This window comes from Lipotes vexillifer, unplaced genomic scaffold (genome assembly GCF_000442215.2).
Source record: "Lipotes vexillifer unplaced genomic scaffold, Lipotes_vexillifer_v1.1 scaffold168, whole genome shotgun sequence".
In the NCBI taxonomy this organism is placed as follows: Eukaryota; Metazoa; Chordata; class Mammalia; order Artiodactyla; family Lipotidae; genus Lipotes; species Lipotes vexillifer.
In genome coordinates, this window is record NW_006773947.1 from 1,318,897 (window position 1) to 1,346,255 (window position 27,359).

The 27,359-nt window shown below is 40.3% G+C and overlaps 1 protein-coding gene across 1 annotated transcript in view; it reads left to right on the forward strand.

Annotated features, from left to right (window-relative positions):
* Window positions 1–27,359, forward strand: part of OSBPL1A (oxysterol binding protein like 1A) — a 217,468-nt gene that overhangs the window by 7,045 nt on the left and 183,064 nt on the right. The window contains exons 2-4 of the mRNA XM_007448592.1: window positions 5,550–5,672; window positions 11,846–11,931; window positions 12,792–12,866. Coding sequence (XP_007448654.1) covers window positions 5,552–5,672; window positions 11,846–11,931; window positions 12,792–12,866 — 282 coding nt within the window. The 5' untranslated portion in view covers window positions 5,550–5,551. The remainder of the gene's footprint in view (window positions 1–5,549; window positions 5,673–11,845; window positions 11,932–12,791; window positions 12,867–27,359) is intronic.

Here is a 27,359-nt window from a genome sequence, read left to right on the forward strand (position 1 = left end):
TATATATATATATATATATATATATATATAAATATAAAACATATAAATATAAACACATATGTTAATATATATGTTAAAAATATATAATAACATAAAACATAACTTATCCTAATGTAAGGCCTGCTTTTATTCATTAATGTGTCACCAAAGTTTAGAACAATGCCTGGACTGTGGTCAGCCCTCATTTAAGGGTTTATTTTTATTTTATTATTTTTTTTTTTTTGCGGTATGTGGGCCTATCACTGTTGTGGCCTCTCCCGTTGCGGAACACAGGCTCCGGATGCGCAGGCTCAGCGGCCATGGCTCACAGGCCCAGCCGCTCCGCGGCATGTGGGATCTTCCCGGACCGGGGCACGAACCCGTGTCCCCTGCATCGAGGACTCTCAACCACTGCGCCACCAGGGAAGCCCTAAGGGTTTAGTGATAGTAACACTGTGATAGTAGAGATATGGAAAGTGTTGTTGGCCCTGGAGGTGATGGGGAAACTGCAGCTTCTTGTGGATGTCATGTTGGGCACCTTCCTAGCCCAAGCTGACTACCTAGATGCTGACCTGAGGAATAAAGTTTTGGGTACTATTGATGTATCAAATTCTGAATCTTGAGGTCTGCATAGACGGCAGTGGACTTTTAGTTATAATGGTTCTTGGATGAAGAAAAAATAATGAATGTTTTTATGTCTTGGTTTGGAACATCTTTGAGTTTCTTTGCAGCATAGCTGAAAGGAACAGAATGATCATTTTGTTTTACTGTAGTACAGCTATCATTTTAAGAAGTTTGCTTGGTCTTTAAATTACAGCTATTTTTGGAGTTGTGCTATTTTGACTGGGTGTTAGAGCCACTAGGAAATTATTTTGTTATAAAATTGTGTTTTTACTGTTTTCTGCTCCTAACATAAAGTAATTTGTTTATGGAAGTAAGTTCTAAATGTATATATGATTTTACAAAATTGTTTCTAAAGGGAGATAGGGGAAAGTGTCAGCCCACCCCGCAACTCCTACCACTCCTTTCTAAAGTAATAGAAGTTTATAAAGGAAAAGTGTTGAAAATGCTTGTTTGCATTTTGGAATTTACCCTCAAGGTCTTGCTTATTTGACTAAGTCCCAGGTGTTACAGTTGGCAAACGTTTAGAGTCTGCTCAGCCTGCAGGTGGAGTAGCTAGTTTTAATGGATGTGGTGGGAAATTGCTTTGAAAAGGAGAGAATGAATTGTTTTAAGAATATTTTTTAATCAGGTGCCTGTGTTAAAATGAACACATACGGAATTTAGGCATAGAGCAACAAGAGTTTTAATTTTCTGTCTTGGTGAAATTTAACTGGCCTTGTGCCCTTTTTAATTTTCAAACAATCTGTTGTATTTACCTCTGTTACCTCTCCCCTCCATGCCCCGCTCCCCATCCTGTCTCATAGTAAGACTTCTCTTGCCTATTAAGATACCTAACAATCTGTTTATCTTCGTAGGAAATTGGCAGCATCAGACAGGAAGGAGCTCTACCCAGCTCCTCACCGGCCCCTTAACTACCCTGTACCCTGCCCCCGGCCTTAGTGTGGTGTTTCCTCTTTTCAAGGCTGATCCTTGCTTGGGCTTTTCATCCACCTACTTCAGGCTCCTCTAGGATCTTTTTCATCTCTCTTCCCTCCTTCCTCCTGTCTTTCAAGCTTTTCCTCTCTCCTGGCTCTTGCCCCACAACCTACAAACGTGCCCAGGTATCTAATATCCGAAAACTGAAGCTATCCCCAGCCCTTCAAAACAGAGTTGCTTTCAGGGAATCTGCTACACTCTATCCTCATCATCCCATTTTCACTCCTCAATTTACCCACATCTATTTGCCTCTGTCATTTCTACTTAAAGTATTCTTGAGCTCATCAATGGCCTAGCTGCCAAACCAGTCGGCATTTTCAGGCCTTTTCCCTGCTCTTCCTTTGACATTTCACACCTATCCAACCCCTTGAAACACTCTCGCCTCTTGGTTTCAGTGCTATCGCCCTCTCCTATCCCCCTGTCCATGCTTAGACCTTTCTTGCTGGATCATAGTGACTGGCTGCCTTCACCTTCAGTGTTGGTCTTCTCCCAGTAAGAGGTCTTATTTACCCCTATGATTTTAATGACAACTGACGTGCTGATAACTCCCCCCATTTTAATTCTAGCCTAAACTTCCTTTTTTTTTTTTTTTTTTTTTTTTTTTTAACGCGGGCCCCTCACTGCTGTGGCCTCTCCCGTTGCGGAGCACAGGCTCCAGATGCGCAGGCTCAGCGGCCATGGCTCACGGGCCCAGCCGCTCCGCGGCAGGTGGGATCCTCCCGGACTGGGGCATGAACCCATGTCCCCTGCATCGACAGGTGGACTCTCAACCACTGCACCACCAGGGAAGCCCAAGCCTAAACTTTGTTTTGTTCAGGCTGGTATTACCTGATTGCTTATCGGACATCTCCCTCTCTGTTTCCCACAGGAATCTCAAAGTCACCACGACCAAATGGAATCACATCTTCAACCAAGATTGTTTCCGGTGTAACAGTTGTCCATCAGGGTTGGAAACCTTCATCCTGCTGGTCTTGGTGACCTCATTTTTCAAGTCCCTGCTTTAATTTCACTTTCTCTGTGATTCCTTCCCATACTAATGCAGGTAAAGGGCTAATCATTCCCTTTGTCCTCTGTACAGCCACCGTCCCTTGTTCATTACTGTACTTGGCACATTTGGTATGATTGTGTGCATGTTTGCCCTGTCTGGGGGACAGGGACTGTATTGTCCATCATCATACCTCCAGTGCCTGTAGCAGTCTCTGTCATTGGTGGGTACTCAGCAAACCTTTGAATAACTCTTAATTCCAATTGCAGCACTAATGAGCAGCTGTCGTGGTTAATATGATATTATAATGAACTGTTTAAGTAGATAATAGATTTAATTTTACCCTCTTCATATTTATTTTACAGAAGTTGAAAAACTTAAAAAAAATTGTGTTTTATTTTCTGTAAACCCAATGTAGTGAGAACCCAAGGTAATATTAAACAATTTCTAGTATGTTCTGAAGATACTTACTTCAAATGTTCTTTGATTCATTCTTAAAAAGCAGGAAAAGGGGGCTTCCCTGGTGGCGCAGTGGTTGAGAGTCCGCCTGCCGATGCAGGGGAAGCGGGTTCGTGCCCGGGTCCGGGAGGATCCCACATGCCGCGGAGCAGCTGGGCCCGTGAGCCATGGCCGCTGAGCCTGTGTGTCTGGAGCCTGTGCTCCGCAACGGGAGAGGCCACAACAGTGAGAGGCCTGCGTACTGCAAAAAAAAAAAAAAGCAGGAAAAGGATATTTCTATTGTCCTGTCTTCAAATTCACTGATTCTTCTGCCTGCTCAAATCTGCTTTTGAATCCATCAAGTGAATTTTTCATTTCAGTTATTGTACTTTTCAGCTGCAAAATTTCTTTTTGGTTTCCTTTTAGGCTTTTATTCTCTTAGGACATCTCTTATTTTCTCCACCCACAGGTAAAGAATACTTTCACCAATGTTCTGTCTAAACAAAATTCAGGGGGAAAATTGTTATTAAAAAAATTTCCTTCTGAAATTCAAGAAAATATAGACATATTTACAATCTAGGAAATTATATGCAATCTAGCCATGCATTATTATTTTTTTTGGAGGGCATACCGTGCACTTGTGGGATCTTAGTTCCCCAGCCAGGGATTAAACCTGAGCCCCGGGCAGTGAAAGCGTGGAGTCCTAACCACTGGACCACCAGGGAATTCCCTAGGCTTTCTATCTCTTTATTTTAAGTTTGTTCATACATTTTCTTGACTTTTTCCATATATTCATTTAGTTCTTTGAGCATTTTTAAGACATTTTTTGAAGTCTTTGTCTAGAATATCTGCCATCAGTTCTTTTTCAGGGACAGTTTCTGTTGATTTATTTTTTTCCTTTGAAGGGACCCTGCTTTCCTGTTTTCTTTATATGCCTTGTGATTTTTTTTTTGGCTGCTGAAAACTGGACATTTGAATCTAATGTAGTAACTCTAGAAATCAGATACTCCTCTTCCTCGGGGTTTGCTAATTTTTTGTTGTTTTTTGTTTGTTTGTTTGTTTTTGATTGTTGTAGACTGCCTTTCTGCTGAGGGCTAGCCTAAACTTAAGGTTGTCTCATGTCTTTTTTGAGCCTTTGGTGGGCATGAACAGTCACATTGTAATTTTACCCATGTATGCAGTTGTTTGTGAATGTCCTAGTCTTTAAAAGAGGGAAATTAAGGGGAAATTTAAGCGGGAAAACAGAAAAAAAGAAGAGGGGGGAAAAAGGGTCCTGGCCCTTTAAATCCTCTGGCAGTCCAGGCCACCGGAGAGGCTTGCAGCAAGGGTGCTGGTGCAACAACAGTGGCTGCCCACTTCTTTGTCTGCATTTCTGTGGTCAGAAGCAGCAATCAGTGATCAGAGCCTGCCTCCCCACTATTTGGAGGACAGGGTCCTTTTTGCTGATGTGGGCTCCAGCAAGCTGCTCCAGAAGCACATGCACAGGTGCCTGCTGAGTGGCTGGAGGTGGGGGTGGGAGCTGCTACCCCTAAGAGCTGAAATTAACCACATTTAGCTTCCAAGTCTTCCCTGGCAGTTGCAAGCCTTCTGGAGGTTCCAGAGTTCCAAAGAATTGTTAGTTACATCAGACAGAGTAGGCCAGTGCAGTTGTTGTGTAGGTGGGGAGACAGATCCCTGGTATTTGTTACTTGGCTATCTCCTGGAACCCTCTGTGTATTTTGAAATTATTTCATCTTGTCAAATTGTTGCCTCTCCCTCTGCAACATATGAAGGATTGTGTGAATGTTATTATAATATATAATATGCATAATATTATTAGCAGTTTACTGGAGTACACATTTTCTGTTAATCCCAGCATTTGGTGTGTTTAATTTTTTTATTTTTGCTAATCAGGTAGGCAAAAAAATATCATTGTGTTTGATTTATTTGCATTTAACTGACCATTAGTATGAAAGAAATTTGTATTTTTTCTGGGAATTGCTGTTCATAATATTTTGACATCAATGCTTTAAATTTGGTTGTAGTCCTTTATAGTTGGCTTGAGGCTTGGGAAGAAAATATGAGAGTTTATTTGTAAGTATCGTAGCTCCAGGATCCTTGTCTGTAATTTATTTTCTCACAAGTTTCTCACATTGTGTTAATTTACATTTCAGCCTTATGATATTTCTATACAAACTGCTGAATTGCCATATTTTAACTTTATATCTGGTTATTGATGTTGTACTAATAACTACAAAATACCTTTCATAGGCACAGTCTTACAACAGGTCATGAGGTTGATTGTATTTTGCAGGTGAGGAAACTAAAGCTTTGAGAGAGTAAGAAACTTGCCCAGATGTCCAGTGCATTTCTTCAGTAATAATACAAAGGGCATGGAGTCTCAGGGTCAAGTTTTGGCCCTGCAGCTGATTCATTTAATCAGTTCTTGTGTCTATCTTATTAGCTGTAGAATGAAGATGATTTTTTTCCCCCTTTTATCTGTTAGGTAATATCCAAAAGCTAATATATGTTCTTCGATAATAGCAATGTTATTATTTTTTAAATCTAGAAATGAGCACAGAAGCAGAGCAACAGCTTCTCCATCACGCCAGAAATGGCAACGCTGAAGAAGTAAGACAGTTATTGGAAACCATGGAAAGGAATGAAGTAACGGCTGACATTAACTGCAAAGGTAACCTTTGAACCGAGTTTTTAGCTTATGAGTATGCACTACTTTAGCATTTATTTAGCACTAATCTTTCTGAACTGGAAATAAATTTTCATCCTAGGAAGAACCCCCATAAGAGTGGATACCCTCCTCCTCCCCTCTAAGTCGGAGAAATTGAGATCCAGTCTTAATATTGTCATGGGTCCTAAACCTTATGAACTACAAGGGTGACCCCCGAGTCCACAGGATGCATGCTATGATAATTTCTTTTTCTCGAAGACGTCGTAGGTGAAGCATGTGAAGTACCTTAGAAAAGTCAGACAGGATCCTTACCCTCACTGAGATTAGTAGATTACTAGCTCAGACTAGTCTGCTTTGCACAATATGTACAGAATATGGAAGCTATGAAGTGCAGGGTGTTAGAGAACATATAAGAAGTATGTAACTGGAACTCGAAGGATTAGCTTCTTGGAGGAAATTATTCTAAGGTGATATGTGAAGAGTATGTAGACTTAACCAAGTAAAAGTAGAGAAGAAAGGGGGTCAAGGCAGAAGAAACATCATATGCCAAGGTTCTGAGGTGAGAAGCAGCCCAGATGGCAAGGGCTTTTGCAGGCAGGAGGGGTGAGGGATAAGGCTAGGTGGGTAGGTAGCAGCCAAATCACAATATACCTTGTGTAGCAAGGTTACAAATATATTAAACTCAGGGGTGCAGAGAAATAGGTTTTATTTTCTAAATTGGCTCTGATATTTCAACAAGCGCCTTCTCATTCTGGGAGTTTGGAGGACTAAATATGTCTTTGGGTCCCTCCATTTCAGTAGCTTTTTTGATAAATGATTGGCCTTCCAGAGCCTCTCACCTGTGTCCTCCCCCATCTCACCTGAGGTGGCCTGTAAATGTAAAGGCGAGCCTTGTTCTGTGTGGATGGCCTTTGGTTCCTTGGTGACCTGTCTTCCTAGTGCCCCTGAAGCATTTGTAGCTGAAGTAAAACTCAGAGTCAAATGCAGGTTTTTCATAAGCACAGGTGGTGCTCCTTGGGTGTGTTGGGAGTCTCATCCTGGCTCTTCTTGGCTTTGTGTCACCCTGAACCTCTCATGTCTCCCTCTGGCACGTGGCCTAGGCTTGCTGGTTCACCTCGGCCACACTCCTGTGGGTGTGGCCTTGGGGGTGTTGAGTGACCCATGGGGGCTCAGAGCAGCTCTAGGTAGCCAACGTTTGGCCTTCCCACTGCCTGCACTACTGAGTTTACTTTGATGTGGCCACCGTGCAGGTTGGCGCTAGGCTAGGTGGCCTGGTAGGGGACCTTCTCCTAGCATCCTACGTGCCACTGCCTGTTCTCAGTGTGCCCTCGACTTATCTCACTCTCCGGGCTTAGAATCAGGAGCCATGTGCCCCGTTTTACGTCTTTTCCTCTCCCACCGCCCTCTGTCACTGACAGGTATTTTGTTCTGCTGTGTCACATTCTCCTCCTTTCATAGAGCAGCAGACTTCATGGCCTCACCCTCTGTGTGGACGGAGTATTATCTTTGTAGCAGTGAAGAAACCACGCTCTGAGTTGTCCAGAAATTATAGTCTGAGTCGGTTCTTGGAATGCTAAAGGAATTCTAAAAATCCTTCTCATCCTTCAGTAGAAACCTGGTTCTTAATCTTTACCTTGGGGTTCTGTCTTGAATGCCAGAAACATGCCTGGTTTGATAATCTTGAGCAACCCTTTACTTTCTACCAACCACCCCCCCCCCTCACCCATGGTTGCCTCAGGCTAGTTAGTGGAGAGTCACCTACTTGGAAATGTAAAAGTGAGAGACAGATGTTACTGCTTTTTCAAAATTTCACCCTCATTATACCTGTCAGACTTGTCTTAAGGGCAGTTTGAAGGGTTTATGTCGAGGAACAACATAATCAGGTGATGTGAGTTCACCCAACAGAAGTGAGTGGGGAGGGCTGGGGCTGGGTGTGTGAGTGTCTCCATATGGGAATCACTGTGCCTGGCATTTCTTGGTTTTCTTTTCTATCTCATTTTGTTTTTCCAAACCCTGAGAAATTGAGAAAATGGTAAAGTGTAGTATAATTCTTCTGCAAGAATTAAAGCTCAACAGTCAACATAGAGATGTTACTGGTTGGGAGGAATCCACTAATGTCAAGTTTAAGGGAGAGAGAGAAGCGCTGACGTGCATCTGAAGGTTAAGGTCAACACATCTAGGCTAGGGGCACAAAGGAAGAGCTAATTGGGCAGTTTGGCTTGTAGCTGTTGCCGTTACGAGTGTGTGTTCATGGTCCCGTCTGTTGCTAATGGCGAGACATTCTTGCAAATGAAATAAATACTAATGTGTTTATACGCATAGCGTGCTTTGTATAAATTCTATGAGTGATCTAAAAGATAAGTTTTTGAAAGCAAAATTAGAGCTTATGTCGGCAACATGACCACGTGATTTTTTTGTTTTTTTTTTTGTGGTAGGCGGGCCTCTCACTGTTGTGGCCTCTCCCGTTGCGGAGCACAGGCTCCGGACGCGCAGGCTCAGCGGCCATGGCTCACGGGCCCAGCCGCTCCGTGGCATGTGGGATCTTCCCGGACTGGGGCACGAACCCGTATCCCCTGCATCGGCAGGCGGACTCTTCAACGACTGCGCCACCAGGGAAGCCCTCAACACATGATTTTGTGTAGTGTTGTCCTGTTGCTTTGCTGGAAGGTCTGCATGGGAAATTACTTGAGTATTACCCATAACGTCTGCTGGTGTTTCCCAGTGTTTAATATTCAGTATAGGGTACAGTTTTCTGTAAATATTTCTAAACTTGATATTTCTTATTGATAAAAAATTTTGGGTGTCCATAATTTGTAAAGAGTATAAAGGATATTTGGAGCATTTTTATTTCATGACTTAATAGCTCATTTATTTGCTTATTTATTTTTTATGTAGATACTGATTTATTGATAGGGGAAAGTATCTGCTACATTATTTACCGAAGTGTAATTAAAAAGTAGATTTTAATTATTAAAGATTATGAAGAACTTGTAGAGTATGGCCCTTTTTTTTTTAAACATTTTTACTGGTATTTGGAGTATTTTAAGAATTATTTGGATTCTGTAAATTTTGACTTGATTTAGAATCCCATGTGGAAGCACTAGATGGTGAGGAGACCCGTTCAGAAGCTGCTGCAGCAACTCAGAGGAGACTGTTGTGGTTAAATGGGAGTAGAAGCAATGGGACTGGTGAAAAGTAGGTATCGTTAACATTTAGGAGGTAGAATTGACAGGACTGATTAAGTTGGGCAGGGGTGAAAAGGAGAAAGGCAGACAAGAGTGGTGCTTATTTCTGACTTGAGAAGGGAGGTGAATAATGGGGCAGTTCATTGTGAAAACGATGTGGGAGGGGGAACAGGTGTTTTTTCTGTGCACATGTGTATGTGTAAGGTAAGTGAGTTCAGCTTTGTACCTCCTGAGCATAAGGTGTTCTTGTATCTTCCAAATGGAGGTGAATAGTAGAGAGTTGGAAATGGAGACATGGATTTTGAAGTGAAGAGCCTATAAACAAAGCAGTGAGAAAGGGCCAAGAGGTGTCATTATTGGAGATTCTAGTAATGAAGGATAATCAGAGAAAGTGGAGTTTCCACAGAGCCCTGGGAAGAACTGCAGGGCTGTGGAGGCTCTTGGCCTGGGCCGTCAGATGCCGTCTGGTGACGCGGTGCGCTGGCCGCTGAAAAGTGCCCCTGGGATCCAGTGGCACCATTTATTGGTAAAAGTTGAGGACAGTCTTAGTGATGCGGTGGGAAATGAACCTGGTCTGCAGTGGGTGGGTAGCTGATGGGAGGGAGCGCGAGGTGGGAAGCGCGCAGACTGTGGGGGGAGGGGGGAGAGTGAGGAGGACCAGGGCCCAAGGGCGCGGGGGGTGGGGTGGGTGCTTTGGCTTGTTAGGTGGACAAGACGCAAATCCTCACCTGCTCCTTCCTATTCCCAACTAAAGAGGGAGAGGTTGAAGATAAGGAGGAAAAGGAGTACTTGGGAAGCAGGGGGGCATGGGATCCAGGAAGCGTGATTATTCTGAGGCCTCAGGAGGAAGGATGGGCGCCTGTGCGTAGAGGTATGGGGTGGATTTGGTGCCAGGAAGCCCGGGGAATCCTATGAAAGCTTCTCTTTTCTTTGTGAAGCTAAGAGATCAGATCATTTGCTAAGAGGCAGGTGTCTGGGTAAGAGGCTTGAGGGGAGTGGTGAGGATTGAAATACCTGTGCTGGAACATACGAGGGACACCTGAACGGCAGTGTGCAAAGGATTGCCGGGCAGCAGTGAAGGCTTTGCTGAAGTATGAGATCCTGACTTTATGGAGCCATGAATCCACAAGGTTTTATTTTTCTGCCACCACAGTTAGCAACCTGGGTGTGGTTATAGAAAAAATTGAGCTAGTGTGTTTATCAGGCTTTGGGGTTTTTCTAGGCTGCTGTGACAAAGATAGGATATTGAGGATATTGGCAAAGAAATGTTGAAGTGAGGGACCAAGAAATATATGCTGGATTTACCGAAGGAAGTGAAGATGGTGGGGGTATTTACATAGAGGGAAAGCGATTAAAGAACTGGAGGGTCAGTTCAGTTGAAGAGCAAGTCTGGGGGTTGCCTGTGTGAAGAAGTGGGAACGTGGGCTTTCTGTGTTCCTGAGTTCAGATGTGATGATGACATCCAGACTCTGGTCTTGGGGTTGGGTACCCCACGTGGAGCAGAGGCCAGGTTTGCGGAGAAGTGAGGGAAGCTGAGAATCGGAGACACCAGGATACTGGCTCGTAGTAGTTACCCCTAGGATGGTGGCAGGATTTGCCACAGGGAGAAAGACTGCTGCCCAGTTAACTGGTGAGGGGTGAGCCACTGGAGGCCGGTAGATGGCAGCAGAGAAAGCATTTGCAGGGCGTGTAGCGGTGCTTAATGTCAGAAGCCTCAGGGGAGGGGTTTTAACACGAGAGAGGTCATTGACCAAAGACCACGTTGGGTTTTGACGTGGAAATTCACGTGGCTCTGTGCCGTGAAGACTAGTGGGGGTGTGGAACGGGGGAGCCTCCCCCCCTAGGGATAAAGGAGAATCATTGTCATCAGGAAGGGCTAGGTTAAGGACAGAGGGTAAAGAGAAATGTTCCATGCAATAGACCTTGGCTCTAGGACGTATTGCCTGTGGAATTAGGGGTTCCAGAGGGCACCCATTTGAGAGGGAACAGTTATGGGAGTTTGGTAAGTGGCAAACAGTCACAGGGACACTGTTGGCGGTGACAGTCCCTCTGGGAGCTGTTAGGGCCCTGTTCTGGGTACACTGAGGCTGGTGGCGGGCTTTCTGTTGGCCCCAAACCTGAAATCCAGGAGCTGAGGGCAGCCGTTAACCTCCACCTCCTCCCAGGGAGGGCCGGGCAGCCTGCTGCTGGGCTTCGGGAGACCCTCTAGGGTGGTGGTGGGCTTTCATGGCTTTCATAGGCTGTATTTTCTCAAGCTTCATTTGGAATTTTGGAGATTTTCTAAAGCTCTCTCAGCTCTAAGCTATAATGCCCTATTTTTTTTTTTCCTGAATTGAATTATGTAGCTCGTTTTCACCACACTCAGTTGTTTTATACCTCTCCTCAGCTGGGATCTGACATTTCGTTGCTTTTAATTTGGGTTCTTGTTATCTAGTTGGACTCTCCCATGCTGGTAACACTTATCCTCATTACCTGTGATTTTATCTGAAGTCAAGGCTCCGTTTTCAGTCGCCGCCTGCTGCGCCGACAGCTTGCTAAAGCGGCAGGAAAGATTGGTTCCCAGTTCCCCTTTCCACTCTCCTGACATGGGACAGGTTTTCAACAAGAGGTGCTTTTCAGGAAATGCTGTGCCAAGAGACCCACGTGTTCGTTTGCTGATGGCAGGGTGGTTAGACACTTGCTCGGCACCTTAGAGCCGCAGGCCAGTTTGAATGTAACCCCCATCAAGTCTCCTTCCACCCTGTTAAGAGTGAGGACATCGAGTTAGGAAGGTGGCCGCAGAATCTGGTTCCTGTGGGTTCTGACCCATCTCACTCAGAACATGTATTACAGTGTCATGTCTCCTGCCTCTCACTCATCAGCAGTGCCGTGCGAAAGAGAGCCACTGGCCAATGTGTTGGAGCAGAGTATTAAGGAGAAATTAATTTTATTGTTCAGTTACCTCAGTAACATCTAAAAATACCTCTTTCCTTTTTTTTTTTTTTTTTAAAGGAAGAAGTAAGTCTAATTTGGGCTGGACACCTCTTCATCTGGCCTGCTATTTTGGACATAGACAAGTGGTCCAGTATCTGTTAAAGGTATATGTATGGCTTTAATTTTTAACTAAATAAAACATGGCTATTATGGAAATTATAAACGTCTTGGAAAAGCCCTCTGGGCCATGATGCATAATGGCCTGTTCAAAGAAGTTGCTAATCACTTAATTGTTCTTTGCTAAATACATGAATTAGGGTAGCCTGACTAATTAAAATTCTGTATTTTCAGTCATTTGATTTTTACATCATTGACTTTTTAGAGTTGCAAAAATGGACATATGAATTAATGAAGATACTACATTGTTTTTTGAGCATAGTTTAAAAAATGACCAAAGCACATCCTTTGTAATTAAAAAATGTCAGAATCTCTTAATGAGCACGCCGTAACTTAAGAACTCATATTTCTCAATTCTGTGGTGAATAATTTTTCACACATACTGATATTTCTGAAATTGGGTTTCATCTTAAAATTGATCTGGTGGCCCCAAACCTGAAATCCAGGAGCTGAGGCAGCCCTTAAACCTCCAGCTCCTCCACCATTTAAATGGTGGCATCTTTTTCTTTTTTTTTCCCTTAAACTCATTAAATTAAATTGGTGGAGAAAATGTGCTATTTTATTCAGAGACGGTTCTCCTTTTTTTCAATATGAGTGTTTCTAAAGTAGAGCAAAGGGTATATAGATTTTTATAGAAAAGTAGCTTTTTATTTTCTACCTATCAGGTAGATTTTTACTATAAGCTTACTGTTTTACTGTGAACTGAACTTATTTTTAGTAGTGACAACCAGTCAATATTAACAATTATTTTAATTTTTTAAATATTTAATATATTTTTAGAGAACTGTTTTCACCTTTGTATATTTCTTGATATGTGGAAGATGCTTAAAGCTTTCATGTTTACTAGGCTGGTGCAGAAGTAAATGTATTAAATGACATGGGAGACACACCACTTCATCGGGCTGCCTTTACAGGACGAAAGGTGAAAAACATTCTCTGTTCAATGTTTGCAAGTGAAATATTTGGAAGAGCAGTCACAAATGTTTTCTCCTTATAACCCTAGGAATAGCAACTGCGAAAAGCCACAAAAAATGTATAAACCAGCATTTTGGGTTAAAAGACCTCATGCTCTTAGTGATGGACAGTGAGGTCAAGTACGAAGGTCATGGAGACTCTACCCTCGTGTCCCTGATAGGAGCTCATTCAGTCTATGCTTGTGTCCTCCAGGGATGGGGAACTCCTGCACCTTCTTCATCTTCTTTTTATTTTTAAAACAGCTTTATTGGGGAATAATGTACACTGCATGAAACTCATCTGCTGTAAGTGTACATTTCAGTGATTTTTTTTATACATTTACACAGTTGTATGACCACAACCACAATCTAGTTTTGGGACATTTCCATTCCCCCAGAAAGTTTCCTCATGCCTGTTTGCATTCATTTCCTGCTTCTAGCCAAGCCTCAGGCTACCGCTAATTTACTTTCTGTTTCTAGATACTTGCTTTTTCTAGAAATTTCTTGTAAATGGGATCATACAAACATTTGTGTCTGACTTTTTAAATTTAGTATAATTTTGTTAAGGTTCATCCATGATGTAGCATGTATCAGTAATTTGTTCTTTTTATGGCTGAATGACATTTCATTGTATGGATATACCACATTTTTTAATCTATTCACTGTTTATTGGAAAGAGTCTTTCCCCATTGTATTGCCTTGACACCTTTGTTGGAAATCAGTTGACCATAAATGTAAGGATTTATTTCTGGACTTTCTGTTCTCTTCTTTTGATCTGTATTTTATCCTTGCACCAATACCACACTGTCTTATTACATTACTTTGTAATTAATTTTTTAAAAAATATTTATTTATTTGGCTGCTCTGGGTCTTCGTTGCCACATGCAGTGTCTTCATTGCCATGTGCAGTGTCTTCGTTGCCACGTGCAGTGTCTTCGTTGCCACATGAGGTATCTTCATTGCAGTGTGCGGGACCTTTAGTTGCAGCATGCGGGATCTAGTTACCTGACCAGGGGTCAAACCTGGGCCCCCTGCATTGGGAGTGCAGGCAGAGTCTTAACCGCTGGACTGCCAGGGAAGTCCCTGTGATTAAGTTTTGATATTGGGTAGTGTAAGTTCTCCAACCTGTGATCTTTTGAAAAATTATTTTGGCTATTGTCAGTCAAAAGTTTGTGTTTCCATGTAAATGTTAAGATTATTCTGTTAATTTCTATAAAAACACCTGTTGGAATTTTGATAGAGGTTGTGTTGTCTTGAACCTGCAGATCAATTTGGGAAGAAATGCCACTTTAACAACATTGTCTTCCAATCTGTGAGCATCAAATGCCTCTCCATTTATTTAGATCTTTAATTTCTTTCAGCAATGTTTTGAGGTTTTCAGTATACAGATCTTATTCTCTTTTTGTTAAACTTCTATGCATTGTATTCTTTTTGGTGCTATTTTGAATGGAATTTGTTCTCAATTTCTTGTTGCTATTATATAGAAAGACAGTGTTTATGTTGCTTTTCTATCTTGTGTCCTTGCTGAATTTGCTTTCTAGTTCTAGAAGGCTTTTGTTGATTCCATAAGATTTTCTATATACCAGATCATATGATCTGCAAAATAAAGACAAATTTATTGTACTTCTTCCTTTCCAATCTGGATCCTTTTTCCCCTCTTTGTTTTACTTGCTAGATTCTAGTATAGTGTTGAATAAATACAATGAGAGCAGAAATCTTTGCCTTGTTTTTTGATCTTTGGGGAATCGCATCTAGTCTTTAACCAGTAAATATGATGATAGTTGTAAGTTTCTCTTAGATGCCCTTTATTAGGTTGAGAAAGCTTTCTTGTATTTCTAGTCTATTGAGAGTTTTTTTTTAATCGTGAATGGGTGTCAGATGTTTTTCCTCTGTCTTTTGAGATGATCATGTGATTTTTGTTTATTAATCTATTAATATGTTGTATTACATTAATTTGGAGATTTCAAGCCAACCTTGCATTCCTGTATAAATCCCACTTGGTATTGGTTAATAATCCTTTTTATATGTTGCTGGATTCTAGTATTTTCTTAAGGATTTTTTGGGTGTGTATTCATGAGAGGTACTGTTCTGTAGTTTTCTTGAGATGTATATGTGTCTGGCTTTGGTAATAGGGTAATACTAGCCTCGTAGAATGAGTTGAGAAATGTTCATTCCTCTTCTGTTTTCCCAAAGGCTTGTGAAAGATTATTACTTCCTTAAATATTTGATAAAGTTCACCAGTGAAACCATCTGTGCTTAGACTTCCTGTGTGGAAAGATCCTAAATTACTAAATCAATTTAATTATTTAATATAGAACTGTTCAGAGTTTCTACTTCTCCTTGAGTCAGTTTTGGTTATTTTCTTTCTAGATATTTTTCCATTTCACCTAAGTTGTCTGATTTGTTGGCATAAGGTTGTTAATAATATTAATATTATTTTATAATTTTCCTTGTGATTTCTTCTTTGACCCACAGGTATATATAGAAGTATGTTTTTTGCCAAATATTTGGAGATGTACCAAATTTCTTTCCATTGTTGATTTCTAATTTAATTTCCCTTGTGATCATGTAACTTACTTTGAATTGTGTTTTGAAGAATGTATTTTAAATTCTTTTATAATGTATTAGGAATTATTTTACAGTATAGCATTTGATCTATCCTAGAGAATGTTTATTGAGTGCTTGAAAAAAATGTAGTCTACTTTGAGGTGGAGTATTCTATAAATGTAAATTAGGTTAAGTTAGTGATAGGGCTGTTCAGTTCTCTTATCCTTAACTGATTTTCTGCTTGTTTTATCGAATACTGAGAGTGAGGTATTGATGTCTCCAACTATTAATTCTTGAATTGTATATTTTTAATTTTGTCAGATTTTGCTTCATGAATTTTGTGGCTCTGTTAGGTGCATATCCATTTATAGTGGGATTATGTGGGATATATTATATGGGATATGCCTTCCTGATGTGTATTGACCTTTTTTGTCATTATGAAATGTCTTTCTTTGCCTTCAGTAATATTTCTTACCAGAAAGTTTATTTTGTTTTATGTTAATATAGCCAATCTAGCTCTCGTATAGTTACTGGTTATATTATGTCTTTTCCTCTCCTTTTACATTCAACTTCCTTGTGTCTTTGAATCTAATGTTTGTTTGTTGTTGGCAGCATATAATTCAGTGTATGTTTTTATCATCTGAAAATTTCTCCCTTTTGATTTAGTTTAGTCACATTTAGTTGTTAATAACTTTGGATTTACGTCTTCTATTTGTACTTGTTTTCTATATGTCTCAGGTGTTTTGTTCCTTAGTTCCTCTTTTACTGCCTTCTTTGTTTTTTTACAAATATTCTTTGGTATTTTATCCCTTTGGATATTAAACTTTATGGACATATTTATAATAGCTTTATACTTCTTATCTGCTAAATTCAACATACGGGCCCATTAAAAGTCAGTTTCTATTACCTGCTTTTTTCAGACTGTGGGTCATACTTCCCTTTATTTTGCATGTCACACAAGTTTTTTTTGAAGACTAGACGTTGTATATAATATAATTTTAGCAACTCTGACCTTTTCCCCTTGAGGTTATTATTATTTTTTTTATTGTCTGGCCTTCATCTGTGAAATATGGAATGTGTCTGGCCTACTGATATCTCTGCTCTTTTTTTAAAAAAATTGTTTTAATGTTTTAACGTAGTTTCTCTTATGTACTGGCTGTTTGCATCCCCCTGAAATGCATATGTTCAAATCCCAAAGTGATGGTATTAGGGATGGGGCCTTTGGGAGGTGATTAGGCCATGGTGATAGAGCCTTTGTGAATGAAATTAGTTCCCTTATAAAGGAGACCGCAGAGAGCTCTCGTGCCCCTTCTGCCATGTGAGGACAAAGTGAGAAGATGACCATCTGTGAACCAGGATGCAGGCTCTCACCAGACACCAGATCTTGTTGTGCCTTGATCTTGGTCTTCCCGGCCTCCGAAAATATGAGAAGTAAATCATGTTTAAGCCACCCAATCTGTGGTGGTTTTGTTATGACACCCCAAATGGACTAAATTTCCTAGAGTTCACCCCTGCATCTACATAGCTTAGTGGTCAGCCAGTATTTGGGTAGAGGTTTTGCACGAATACTCAGAAGCATAGAGCTTCTACTCTCTGCTGATGGATCTGTGTGTAGGTTGGGGAGCAGCCATTCCTCACTTCTGCTTCTGCTTTCTGCAGGGCCTTCTCCTGTTTCTCCTGCACAGTCAGCCAGGAATGTATGGGCAGCTTACCTTGTCCTTTTTTGGGTCTCTCATTTCCAGGCTGTTTTGCCATTTGCCCCATGTGGTGGGCATAATAATGGCCCTCCAGAGACGTTCTCACCCTAGTCCCCAAAGCCTGTGGCTGTGTTAGCTTACATGATAAGGGGAAATTAAAGTTCCAGATGGAATTGAGGTTGCTGATCAGCAGACTTTAAAAGAGGAAAATTATTCTGGATTATCTGGTGGCCTCAGTGTAACTACAAAGGTCCTTGAAAGTGTGAGAGAGAGGCAGAAAAAGAGTCAGAATGAGAGGGAGATGTGCCTAGGAGAGAATGGTCAGAGAGATGCAATGTTTCTGGCTTGGAAAATGGAGGAAGGGGACCAAGGAATGTGGGCGGCCTTTGGAAAGCAGAAAAAGCAAGGAAATGAGTTCTCTAGAGCTTCTGAAAGGAAAGCAGCCCTGCTGACACCTTGATTCTAGCCCAGTGGGACCCATTTTGGAATTCTGAAATACAGAACTGTCAGATAATAAATTTGTGGTGTTTTAAGCTGCTGAGTTTGTGGTAATTTGTTATACCCCCGACAGAAAGCAAATACACTCTAATGGGAAAAGGAGCCTCGTGCTGTAGGTTTTTCCATTTGTTTTCTACTGAATTTGCTACTTTTTTGCTCCAAATCAAGTCATTTCCCTCTGGCAAAGCTACTGGCTTTCATTGCCAGCCCTGGTTTGGTCAGACTTCTTGGAGAAGGGGGTTGGGGGTCGGGGTCGGGGTGTGTGTGGCCATAGCCTGTGGCTGGAAGGTTAAAGACACCTGATCTTACCTGAAGTTCTAGTTCCTATTGAGTATGCCTCTCAGTTTGTTGTCTTTAGTCGATATCCAGCACCATGATATGAGTAGTTTTGTAATTTTGTCCAATTTTATACTCTTTTTTTCAGGATTACAGTTCACAGATCTCTTTATGCCACCATAGTCAAAAGTTGCTTCACCCCTCTTTCCTGATACTTTTTTTGATTATTTGAATGATCTGGTAAATTAACTATGACATAGGGTGTATTTCTTGTTTGTTGTGATTATTAACCATCGTCTAACATACTCCCTAAAGGTTATTTTATAATCCCATAATTGGAAGATTTATGTGCATTTATCACAAGTTCAAGAATGAATTTATATGATTTTATACTTTTTATTCTAATGATTAGATTTAACCAATTTTCATATAAATTATTAATCAACCCAGTAAGTGTGTGCTAAGCATGTTTGAATTAGTACATTTCACATTGTTGGGTCTGTTTGTTCATATGTTGATACTTGTGGACCAGATATGGAGTCTCACTAAAGTTGAGAAAAAAATACCCATTATACTAAAAAAAATAAAGGTAGTGGGTTAACTGCTATGCTTGACTCTGGGGTCGGTGCGGGGGAGGCTCAAAAATGAGCTGCAGATAGTTTAATTTGTCTGGCGCGTACGTGAACTACTTGCTGTTTTCCTTTATAGCCTTGCACTTCTCATTCTTCTCTGTGTACCTAGAAGAGTTCTTGGCCGTCTATTTTCACATGGCCCATGTCAACCCATTCTTGAAAGTGCAGCCCAAATGCTGTCTCCATAAATTCTTTCCTGACTTCCTGCAGCTGGAAGGCAGCTGTCCTTTCCCAGATTTCCCAAGAATATTACAAGCACTGTCATTCGTCTTCTACCTTGTATCATAGTTTATTGTTGTATGTGTCTTCACCACCACTAGATCATATTAATCTTCCTCCCAAGGAATTTATACATTTCACTTTTTTTTGTATCTTCCATGAGCACAAGTCTTACTGCATAATTACCATCTGTGTAATTACCTAGATCAGTTACCTAGATCAAATCAAATCTATGCTCAGTTCTTTGCATATCTGGCTATTTTCTTCAACTTCGAACATAAGACCATGCTAAATTAGGCCTCAGTTTGATTTGAACATTAGCATGCACATTATCGCTTGTATTAGAAAATAAGATTTAGCTGAAGCTAAATGGTTGTGCCACATAGGAAACGTTAAAAATGTGTGTGCTCAGTATCTAAACATGATTGAATTTTGCAAAAGTTTAATTTCTAATTGTACTCATGAAAGGAATCAAATTATCCTGTTCTGATGTGATCTTTTACCATGAAGGTAATTTAAAATATGATAGGGTGGTGATTTAATAAATAGAGTGATGAGTTGAAAAGGCATGTGGTTTCTTACAAAGCACTTTAAATTCTTATCCTTTCAAATAAATAAAATGCAGCTCCCAAAACTTTATGAGGGACCTATGGGCTTTCTTGGTCCATTAGCGACCCCTAGTGTTCTTTAATAAAAATTAATATACCAGAATTTTAAGATATTGTATTAATAAGCATTTGTTCCTTTATTTTTCAAATGCAGTTCAAATTCTGCAGTTTTTACATCTTCTATAATCCGTTGAAAATAGGGAGAGTATAGTGAATAATTGGATTGTAGTACTGACCTTTGTTTCCACTTAGTATCTTCTAGTGAGGCTGAGCATACATCTAAAATCAATGCTTCCTGTGTTCTGTGTCTCAGGAATTATGTATCTCTCACCTGGCATCTAGAGGATACATATAATCCTGGGGTTTACATAAGCTTATCTATCTTGTTCCCTAGGATACAATTTCTCATGCTTATATATTGAATGCCTTCTATGAGTCGAGCACTGTCCAAACAACTTGACGTGTGTTATTTAATGGAACATGACACCCCTGAAATATAGGTATAAACATTACTATTTCTTGTAGGTTGGGCTTCAGAGGAAGTAGACCGAGATGGAGTTTAGTGTGCCACAGGCTTATCGAAGTGCTAAGGGGTCACACCTGTGGAAGGAAGGGTGGCCAGAGGCTAGAGTCAAGCTGATGTTCCCAGAAGGAATGCACCTGCTGACCATGGGGGGCTCCTGTTGCTGTGGTTGACCTTGGGACCACAACTGAATCATCTTCTCCCTCCTCTACTATCTGTTCTAGATTCCCCTTCCCCTTGGCTAGCACATCTGGTGTTCAGGGCTTACTTGGTGATGTGACTCAGGCCCTCAACCCTGGAGGTCTCAACCCCTCGTTATCGTGCCCTTCTTAGGCAAGGGTTGTTACACTTGTCCATTTACTGTCAAAATTGGACAAGGGAACACCAAGAGACCCTTAAGTGCATCGTCTGCACACGAAATGTAGTCCTTCTTGTCCCCATTGTGAATACTACTCCTTTCTTCTGATGTTCAAGTTTAATTACCTCTGCTAAGGTGGTGACTCTCCTTGCCTGCTGGTCCTTTGACAAAGGAGCCTGGTGTTCAGGCATCCTTTCTCATCTGGCATATGGATCAGAACATTATTCCTAGTTGTGGAATATGCTGCCCCTGAACCGGAAGAAGCCATCCAGGCGTTGTGCTTGCTTCTGTTTCAGGAAGGAAGTGCAAGGTGGAAGTGCAAGGTGGAAGTGCAAGTTCTTTACTTTGGGGGCAATGCCCAGGCATTACCCAAACCACTGAACCCCTGAGAATTTATTGACATGACAAAGCCCCTGAATTATAAGATAGCCCACCTTCTGGAGCATATGTATCTTATTAAAGCCTTCAACATTCCACTTCTTCTTGCTCATCTGGTTCTGTTAACAGGACATCATTGGACCAGGGTGAACCAGGGTGATTTCTGCAGGTTGCCCAAATGGCTCTGAGGCAGAACTGTAAATGTAAATGTGTACTGTTGTCCGTGTGAATGCAAAGTGTTTTCTATCTTTTTTTTCCTAATGAGGATAGAGAAGAATATATTTGCCAGGTCAGTTGCTGTGTACTGTGTACTTAAGTAGTATTAACCTGCTCTAGCAAAGATTTCATATTTGGCAGAGCTGCTAGGATTGGGGCTATTGGGTTGAGCTTGTGGGAGTCCACTGTCATCCTCCACGTTCCTTCTGGTTTTTGTAGTGGCAGAGTGGTGAATTAAATGGAAGTATTGTAGGGACCATCAGCCCTGCATACTTGGGTTTTTAAGGGTGGCACTAATTTCTGTCATTTCCCTGCATGTGGGATACTGGTTTTATTTATCCTGGCCAGGGTATGGGGGAGCGCAGATTTAGAGCCTTCCATCTGGCTGTTTTATACTATAGACCAAGGAAGCGATGTGAGTGTTTGCCAACATGTCTGTTCCAATTATACATTCAGGGACTGGGGCAATGTCCTCTGGATGTGTTTGTGGACCCAGTGCATACACTGTGAGCCAGATCTGGCTCAGGTTTTATTATCTCACCCCTATGCATGCCCCCTGTCTAATAGAGAGGCCAGATAACACTTTGTGTCTCTTGCATCTTGTACTTAATAATTTGTGAAATGTTTGGGTTTTCCCCTTTCCCTGGTATACAGCTACTTGAATAAATTGTCATTGGTCCCTTGGGGGGTGGTCTGAGAGATTCATGTCTATACGTTTGCTTTGGTGTTGCAGAATCTTCCCTTCCAGGATCTGGCCTCTCCTTCAATACATAGTTCTAAGTCCAAAATTGACTCAGGCCCAGAAACTGGACAAGGTATCGTGGCTTTTATTGGGGCAACTGTCTTTGGCTTCTGACCATCGTTGATTTCTTTTGATAGTACAAGTTGAGGTGTATTTGGAAAGTTCCTAGCAGCATGGACAAAGCAATGGCCCCCATTATAGGTGTCAAAATGCCAGAAATGCCATTGCAGACAATTGAAGGTTTTAAATAAGCAGGCAGGCTGGATTGAATATGGATCGTACCAGATAATTTTGTGCCATGGAGGGGCCTAAAGGATACATCATCTACCAAAGCACTGAAAAATCGCTGGTGGAAAAGGTCCTAGCATCACTGAGAAACCGTTTCCATGTCCTCTGAGGTCTAGGGCTGCCATCTGGAAATGCCATTGCAGACCTGCTTCACTGATAGCAAAGCGGGTAGGGGGGATGTCATAGGACCCTAAAACAGTAGAGGCCTGGAGGTGGCACTTAAACATCAGAAGCCAGGTGGCTGCAATTATGGTAATGAATGAGTGAGTTCAGAGGATCAAGGTCGAGAAGGCTGACCTGCAGAGTTATGGAAATGGTTAGCAGAACACAGCATTCCTGAGGGCAAATTACATGTGCAAATGGTAGCAGATACTGTTTTCATGATCTTTTTTTTCCTTTTTTTATTCTTTTTTGCTAGATTCAGGAAGTACTTCATATAAATTCTTGAATAAGTTATTATACATTTGTTAGACTGATACTGTCCCACAGCCATGGGTGCTCAGTTCTGTTTCTTCTCCCCACTCCTTTTCCCCTTTTCCGACCGCCTCCCCACTCCCTTCCACTTTCTCTCTTAGTGTTTAGCTAATGTCTATTGGCCTGTCTTCAAGTTTACTGATTCTTTCTTCAGCTGTGTTCTGATGTCTACTGATGAGACCATTGAAGGCATTCTTTACCTCATTTCTAGCATTTTTCTTTGACTCTTTCTTACAGTTTCCACTTCTCAGCTGAAGTTCTCCATCTCATCATATATGTTGTCTACCTTGTCCACTAGACCTTTTAACATAACAAAGTTCTCTATCTGATCATTCCAACATCTTGATCATTTCTTTGTCATTCTGTTAACCACTTTGTCTCTTGAGAGTGGATTGCTTTCCTTGCTTTTTGTGTGTCTGGTAATTTTTTATGGAATGTTAAACATTGTGTATAAGACAGTAGAGACAGAGGTAAATAGCACAGGTATCCTTACTGTGCTTTGCTATATTGCACTTCAGATAATGCATTTTTTACAAATTTAAGTTTTGTGGCAACCCATTGAGCAAGTCTGTTTTTCCAACAGCATTTGCTCACTTTGTGTGTCTCTCACATTTTGGTAATTCTCGTAATATTTCAAATTTTTTCATTATTATATTTGTTATGGTGATCTGTGATCAGTGGTGTTTGTTACTATTACAAAAAGATTACAACTTGCTGAAGCCTCATGATGGTTAGCATATTTTAGCAATTAAGTATTTTTTAATTAAGGTATTTACATTATTTTTTTTTAGACATAATGCTATTGCACGCTTAATAAACTACAATATAGTGTAAACATACCTTTTATATGCACTGGGAACCAAAAAATTAATGTGATTTGCTTTACTGCAATACTTTATTGCAGTGGTCTGAACTGAACCCGCAATATCTCTGAGGTGTGCCTGTAACTGGAATTTTTTACCTTTTGACCACCTTCATCCAATTCCTCCACCCCTAACCTCTAGCCTTTGGTAACCACAAATCTGACCTCTTTTACTATGAGCTTGGGTTTTTTATTTTTTTATGTTCCATATATAAGTGAGATCATATGGTATTTGTCTTTCTCTGTCTTGTTTCATTTAGTATAGTGCCCTTGGGATCCATCCGTATTTTTGGAAATGGGAGGATTTCCTTCTTTTTATGGCTGAATAGTATTCCATTGTGTGTGTGTGTGTGTGTGTGTGTGTATATACATACACACACACACATACACACACACACACGCTATATTTTATTTATCCATTCATGGGTCAGGGGACGCTTAGGTTGTTTCCATGTTTTGGTTATTATAAATAATGCTGCAATGAACATGGGGGTGCAGATACCTTTCAGGTCAGTGTTTCTTTTCTTTCTTTCGTTTTTTTGGTTTTACTCTCAGAAGTGAAATTGCTGGATCTATGGTAGTCCACTTTTTATTTTTTTGAGGAACCTCTTTACTGTTTTCCATAATAGCTGTACCAGTCTACAATGCCACCAACATCATTGCCTTTTCTCCACATCTTCACCATGTTGTTTGTTGTCTTTATGGTGATAGCTGTTTTAACATATGTGAGGTGAGATCTCATTGTGGTTTTGATTTGCATTTCCCTAATGATTAGTGATGTTGAGTGCCATTTTAGGTACCTGGGCTATTTGAATATCTTCTCTGGAAGAATGTCTATTAAATCCTTTGTGCATTTTAAAATTGGATTATTTGTCTTTCTGCTATTGAGTTGTATTCTTTATATATTTTGGATGTTAACTACTTATCAGACATATGATTTAAAAATATTTTGTTGCATTTTCTATGTTGCCTTTCCTTTTTTATGATGGTTTTCTTTGCTGTGCAGAAGCTTTTAGTTTGATATAGTCCCAGTTGATTTTTGCTTTTGTTGCCTTTGCTTTACATGTCATATCCAAAACATTGTTGCCAAGACCCATGTTAAGGAGCTTTTTTCTATGTTTTCTTCTAGGAGTTTTATGGTTTCAGGTCTTACATTTATATCTTTAATTCATTTTGAGTTAACCGTAACCCTAACTTTTGTGAGCAGTGTAGGATAAGGGTCTAGTTTCATTCTTTATGAGTGAATACCCAATTTCCCCAGCAACACTTATTGAAGAGATTGTCTTTTTTTCATTAAGTATTCATGACCCTTTTGTCAAAGATCAGTTGATCACATATGCATGGGTTTATTTCTGGGCTCTTGATTCTGTTCCTTTTGTCTCTGTGTCCATTTTTATGTGAGTACCGTACTGTTTTGATTACCATAGCTGGAAATCAAGTATGATGCCTCCTGTTTTGTTCTTTCTCAGGATTGCTTTGGCTATTTGTGGTCTTTAGTGGTTCCAAATAAATTTTTGGACTATTTGTTCTACTTCTGTTAAAAAAAAAAAAAAAAAAAAAAGCCATTAGAATCTTGATAGGGATTGCATTAAATCTATAGGTGGTTTTGAGTAGCATGGACATTTTAACAATATTAATTCTTCCATTTCATGAACACAGGATATATTTTCATTTATTTGTGTCCTCTTCAGTTTCTTTCAAAATTGTCTTGTGGTTTTCAGTGTAGAGATGTCTCACTTCCTTGGTTAAATTTATTCCTAAGTATTTTTTTGTTTTCGATGGTATTGTAAATGGGATTGTTTTCTTTCTTTTGCAGATAATTTATAGTTAGTATATAGAAGCGCTGCTGATTTTTGTGTGTTAATTTTGTATGCTGCAACTTTACTGAATTCACTGAGTAGATCCTACAGCTTTTGGTGGACTTTTTAGGGGTTTCTATATATAAAATCATGTCATGTGCAAATAGAGACAATTTTACTTCATTCTTAGCGATTCTGATGACTTTTGTTTCTTTTTCTTGCCTGATTGCTTTGGCTAGGACTTCCAGTACTGTGTTGAATAGGAGTGATGAGAGTAGGCACCCTTGTGATGAGGGAAAGTTTTCAGCCTTCTACTGTTGAATATAATGTTAGCCATTGGCTTGTCATATGGCTTTTATTATGTTGAGGTACATTCCTTCTCTACCTAATTTGTTTAGACTTTTTATCCTGAAAGAATGTTGAATCTTGTCAAATGCTTTTTCTGCATATGTTGAGATGATTATATGATTTTTTTCTTTCATTCTATTAATGTTTGGCAGGTCCCATCTTTTTCCCACACCTATTCGAGGTGAACCCATGCTCGCTTTGAAGCAATTTCCTTAGATTTCAGACTAGTTGGTTGCCCTGCCATCTTAATTCTCTGGGTTCAAGAAAAGTATAGTTCTGTAGATTACCTGTTTTTTCCCCTTGTTACTAGAATGGGAGTGACTCTCAGCTTTCTAAATGCTAGGTGGAATCTGGAAGTCCCAATTAATTTTTTTTTTAATTTGTTGATTGATTGATTTATTTTTGGCTGCATTGGGTCTTCGTTGCTGCACGTGGGCTTTCTCTAGTTGTGGCAAGCAGGGGCTACTCTTCGTTATGGTGCGTAGGCCTCTCATTGTGGTGACTTCTCTTGTTGCGGAGCACAAGCTCTAGGCGCGTGGGCTTCAGTAGTTGTGGCATGTGGGCTTCAGTAGTTGTGGCTTGCGGGCTCTAGAGCACAGGCTCAGTAGTTGTGGCGAATGGGCTTAGTTGCTACGCAGCATGTGGGATCTTCCTGGCCCAGGGCTCGAACCCATGTCCCCTGCATTGGTAGGTGGATTCTTAACCACTGCACCACCAGGGAAGCCCAGTCCCAATTAACTTATGAAACAGGCTTTTCTTGTGGTAATTTTGGAGACATTGCTAGTTCTTAAGTGTTAGTTAAGTTGAACATATGTCTTTGCCTTACATATTTCAGCTACTATTTAGCAGTGTCTTAGGGATCTTTAAGACTTTTTTCTTAGTGAGGTGTTTCTTGAAAAAAAAATTCTGTGTATGTGCCTGTGCATGTGTGTTTCTTTCTTTTTTAATTTTTATTGAAGTATAGTTTCTTTACAATTTTGTGTTAGCTATACATATATCCCCTCTTTTTTGGATTTCCTTCCCATTTAGGTCACCACAGAGTACTGAGTAGAGTTCCCTGTGCTATATGGTATGTTCTCATTAGTTATCTATTTTATACCTAGTATCAATAGTGTATATATGTCAGTCCCAATCTCTCAGTACATCGCATCCCCTCCCCTATCCCCTTCGATATCCATACGTTTCCTTTCCCCCTTGGTATCCATATGTTTGTTCTCTATGTCTGTGTCTCTATTTCTGCTTTGCAAATAAGATCATCTGTACCATTTTTCTAGATTCCACATATATGCTTTAATATACAATATTTGTTTTTCTCTTTCTGACTTACTTCACTCTGTATGACAGACACACATGCGTGCGTATTTCATTTTAGATGTCAAGTGATATTCTGAGACTTATAATGAAAAACTGATGACCTTTGCTCCACGCCTGCCCACTCTGAGTCACACTTACCTAGAGGCAACCATGTTATTATTTTCAGCTGTTACTTCAGGTTTTTTAACTTTCATGTTTCTAAATAATATACTTATGTCACTGATTCTTGTTTTTTGTTGTGTTTGTTTTTTTTTTTAATTTTAGATTTTCTATTGGCTTACTTCTGGAAGATAAGCATTTGATTATTTGTTTCTCCCTGCCTTAATCCCCACTAAAACCACTTCACTTTTCTCATTCTCTTAATCTACAGCTAGATTTTGGTTAAATAAATACTGAGTGTACATTATTATGACTATGCTAGCTTGAGCCACTTAGGGTCGTGTGTTTTTCTTTTTTTGTACTGTCTTTGTATATAGTCACATACATCATGAATGACCACTTCTTGGAGATAGCTCTCCTGATTCTCCGTGTCCTCTTGCTCTTGAAGAGACCTTGTGGGCAAGGAGAACTTCTGTGAGCAAGATGCTTGTCCTTATTCTGATTTTTTATAAAATACTATTAAAATGTACCTACACTTCCTTTTTCAACTTCCTTAGCACCTTGATTATTTTGATCCTTTGTAG